The sequence below is a fragment of the Lactuca sativa genome, chromosome 4 (assembly GCF_002870075.4).
Source record: "Lactuca sativa cultivar Salinas chromosome 4, Lsat_Salinas_v11, whole genome shotgun sequence".
In the NCBI taxonomy this organism is placed as follows: Eukaryota; Viridiplantae; Streptophyta; class Magnoliopsida; order Asterales; family Asteraceae; genus Lactuca; species Lactuca sativa.
Genome location: NC_056626.2, coordinates 58,273,468 through 58,277,821, shown reverse-complemented (window position 1 = coordinate 58,277,821; position 4,354 = coordinate 58,273,468). Strand labels below are relative to the sequence as shown.

The 4,354-nt window shown below is 41.0% G+C and overlaps 1 protein-coding gene across 1 annotated transcript; it reads left to right on the top strand.

Moving 5' to 3' along the window:
* Positions 1 to 2,562: 2,562 nt before the first annotated feature.
* On the top strand, positions 2,563 to 4,109 carry LOC111878591 (uncharacterized). Its single transcript, XM_023875111.2, has 2 exons — positions 2,563 to 3,519; positions 3,657 to 4,109. Exons 1-2 carry the CDS (start codon positions 2,563 to 2,565, stop codon positions 4,107 to 4,109), a joined length of 1,410 nt encoding a protein of 469 aa, XP_023730879.2.
* The last annotated feature ends 245 nt before the right edge of the window (positions 4,110 to 4,354 follow it).

The following is a 4,354-nucleotide window of genomic DNA, read 5'->3' as shown; positions in this document are numbered from 1 at the left end:
TTGACCAAAATGTGAGCTGTTGACCATGCTGAACACGGGTCGTGTCAGATTTACTCTATGTCCAACACGGGCCGTGTTCGACCCAGAAACCAACTTTTGGCAGTTTTTCCTATCTTTCATATTACGGGTTAAGGGCCATTTTTTCACATACACAACATATCAGAGCACATTTTGAGAGGGGATTTCGAAGGTTTTTGCAAGGATTTGATCATTTATCATTTGGAAACATTATTTCTCTTATTTGTAAGTTGTAATTGCACTTTAATTCCATCTTTTAAACTTGTGATCTTGTTCTAGCCATGTGTGGCTAAAACCCTAGTTTCTCCAATTTCATGTTTTGACTTCTTGTTAATGACTTGAATCATATGACATGATGTTTGTTCTTAATTCCTATCTAATGAATTTGATTTTGCTTCAATCGAATGTTTGATTCTAATTGTGATTCTTATTGGCCATTTGAATTAGGGTTAGGTCATTCAAGTTATCTCTTTTACAAAATCCGTAATTGTTTTGTGAAATTGAACAAGTAGCAAGCATTAAATTGATCTCTATTGAATGAATTTAGTGTAAGTCTTATTCATACACTTTTACACTCCCGAGCTTATGAGGAGTATTGGGTGTTGTTGGGAGCATTCACATAAAGCTTCGTGCAATCTTATAATCTAATTCTAAGAGCTTGTTTAGATTAGGTTAATAAGGTTAGGGTTAATCAAAGAGCTTGTTTTGGTTAATTAATATGGTGAATGAGAAGTGTTAGAGCTTATTAGCACTTTCAAGTACCACCTTAGATAGAATTGAACGAATATTGTGTCATCTTTGAGTCACATTGCTAAGTTGTCATACATGAAGTTGGAGTCCTTACAAAATCTGAATCTCATTCACTCATTTAGTTGATTGCGTGTGTTTTTAATTTGTTTGTTTAGTCATTGGACTCTAACCCCCCCCCCTTTTTTACTGTTGGTGACCATAGTACCTTGTGCAAAGAGGTATAGACTAATTATCCCGTGTCTCTGTGGATCGACCCTGCTTGCCTTGTACTACCTTTTAGTGCAATATAGTGGGATTCATTTGGAGTATATCGTACCCCATTATTTGTTGGGTCTGACACGCCTTTCAAATTGGTGTCGTTGTCGGGGACACGGTGTTACTAATTGTTTTATGCCAAGATCTTTTCGTACAGGTACACCATTGCCACTTGATTCGGAGATAGAGAATATTGCAAGGAGAATATGGAGGCAAGCGAAGCTTCGTAAGTGGCAACCGGTTTCCGGGACTTCTTCGCCATCTACTCCCCTGGTCATCAACATTTGGGAGGACATACCCCTCTCAAGTGTCTCCGCATCAGAAACAGAAAGTCTCTCACTCTCATCACAGCCATCCTCACCCAAAAATACCAATCCACCATCTTCACCTACCTATAATACCCCAAACACTATACCTACAGAAACTTCAACCACTACTCACACCATGGGAGATAACCATGGAGGGAATCCACCTCCAAACCCCCCACCCGAACAAACTCTCCGTCAATGGTCAAGGCAAGAGGTTACTCAACAACCTCTTTGTATCACATAACCAGTTGCCACAAACCTTGAACTAAAATATGGGCTTATCCACTTACTCCCAACATTTAGAGGTCTAGAAAACGAAGATCCTCACAAGTTCCTCACCGAGTTCCATGTAGTATGTGTGGGTGTGAAACCACACAATGTCACGGAGGACCAAATCAAGCTTAGGTCATTCCCCTTTGCGGTGCAAGATGCAGCCAAAGAATGGCTTTATGACCTCCCACCGGGGACGGTTACTACTTGGGTAGATCTTGCAAGGTTGTTTTTGGATAATTACTTTCCCGAGATGAAAGCTTCAGCCCTACGGAAGGAAATCATTGGAATCAAGCAGCACAAGAGAGAAGCCTTTCACACATATTGGGAGCGATTCAAGAAACTTGGTGCTCGATGCCCAAAGCATGGAATTACCGAATATCAGCTTCTCTAATATTTCATTGAAGGAATGACCCCAATCGAAAGAAGACTTATCAATGCTTCTAGTGGCGGATCTTTACCTGATAAGACTCCAACCGAAATCCGCAATCTAATCAAGAACATGGCTGAAGATTCCAAACATTCAAGCCATGATGAAGAATGGTACATGGATGCACCCCGAGGTGTAAAGGAAGGTCAAACTCCTCAGATTGAAGCTCAATTGTCCGAGCTCACAAAAGTAGTGATGATGTTGGCCAAAGACAAAGGTGTGCAGCCCACACCCCGCCCATGCGGTATTTGTACTCAAGTGGGGCATCCAACCGACATGTGCCCTCAACTTCAAGAGGAAGATTATGAAGAAGTAAAAGCCATGGGAGGTTTTCTTTGGTCTAATCAAAGGGGATATGAGCAGTCATGGGGTGATCAAAGATGGAGTAACAATCAAGGTTGGGGAGGAAATCAACAAGGAAATTATCAACCAAGTCAACCACACCAATACCAACAAAGACCACCTTTTCCACCACAAAACTTGCAGCCAAGGTAACCACAACACCCTCCTTAACAATCAGGTTCATCAAGTATGTCCTTAGAGGACATAGTGAAGAGTTTGGCAACTAGTACACAAGCTTTCCAACAAGAGACAAAAGCAAGCATAAAGAACTTAGAGAAACAAGTTTCACAGCTTGCTACTTCCATAAGCAAATTAGACTCTCAAGGAAAGTTACCTGCAAAAACTGAAACAAACCCAAGGCACAACGTGTGTGCCATCACATTGAGAGGCGGAAAGAGCTATGATGGTCCAAAAGTGTCGGTTGATCAAAAGGAAGAAGAAAGAGTGGTCGAAGAGGCAACCAAAGAAGAGAAGAAGGAAGAGAAAACAATCGAAAAGAAGCCCTTCATCGCTGAGTCTAAAGCCACACCTGCTCCATTTCCCGAAAGATTAAAGAGCACGAAGAAAGAACGGGAGGAGAATGAGATCATGCAAATGTTCAAGAGAGTTCAAATCAACATTCCACTCCTCGAGGCCATCAAACAGGTACCTAGATATGCAAGGTTCCTTAAGGATCTTTGTGTATCTAAAAAGAAATTAAAAGGAAATCAAGTCATAACAGTTGGGGAACATGGATCCGCAGTTTTGCAAAAGAGGATGCCCCCAAAGTGCAAAGATCCTGGTGTCTTTACCGTGCCTTGCAAATTGGGGAATCTTCATGTACCCCGAGCCATGCTCAATCTAGGTGCATCCATAAATGTCCTACCATATTCTCTTTTCAAATCAATTGGTGTAGGAACATTGAGCAAAAACGGTGTGATCATCAAACTTGCCGACCGGTCTTTGGTACACCCAAAGGGTGTACTAGAGGACGTGTTATTGCAAGTCGATGAATTTATCTTCCCGGCTGATTTTTATGTCTTAGATATGGGAGATGATGACTCTCCAAGTTCAAGTTCCATACTTTTAGGTAGACCTTTTCTTAAAACTTCCAAAACAAAATTTGATGTCTACAATGGAACTTTAAGTATGGAATTTGATGGTCAAGTTATCAACTTTAATGTTCATGAAGCAAAAAGGTTCCTTCCGAGGTTCAATCCTTCAATCTTGTGAATTTGATCGAGCCCTCAACTAAAAAGGGTTTAAGATTGTCTAACAATGAATGTCTAGAGTTAGTTTTGCAGGGAAAACTAGACAGGGACAAAGCCAAAGAGCTTGCAAAGGAGGTCGATATGGACAATGAGGTGTTGGAGAGTTTCGAGTTTATTGATGACAAGAAGCATGTGAGGAGTGATGATATAAAACCCAAGCCATCCACCAAAGTCAAAATCCTTCCACTGGTGGAACAAGCACTAGATCCGGGAGCAAAAACTCCACCGAACCCTTTAAAGCTAATACATGTCGAGAAGGAGAGCACCCAAACACTCATCAACTCGAATAAACTATCGAAGAAGGCAAAGAATGAGTTGATAACCCTGCTGAATAAATACCAAAAAGGGACTAAGTGGATAATCTCCGATATTAAAGGTTTAAGTCCTTTTTGTTTTATGCGCAAAAAGAAAGCCAAAGGAAGGTTGAAGGTTCCGTTGAAGGAGGTGGCGAGAAGATTGATGTGTTGGAGAGGCCCACATACTTAGAACGAAGCATATGCGGGGGCAAAGTCGAGCCAACGACTTAAAACAAGGGCAGCTTACCGGGAGGCAACCCAAGGGTATTTTTGTCATTTCTTAAAAAAAACAACTTCCATTTCTTTGAAGTTTTTGGTTTTTAATGTTCTAAATGTATTTAAGCATGTTTTTAAATCACCAAACGGACCTCGGGATGCAAAAGCATTTTGTTTGAATGAGAGGGATTTTTTGGGTTCAAAAAGTGGGAAGTGGCA

Bases quoted from the DNA above. Each gene is read 5' to 3' on its own strand.
- LOC111878591 (XM_023875111.2), top strand. From the start codon at position 2,563: ATGTCCTTAGAGGACATAGTGAAGAGTTTGGCAACTAGTACACAAGCT. The intron at 3,520-3,656 runs GTTATCAACTTT...TTAGTTTTGCAG, and splicing joins GTATGGAATTTGATGGTCAA to GGAAAACTAGACAGGGACAA.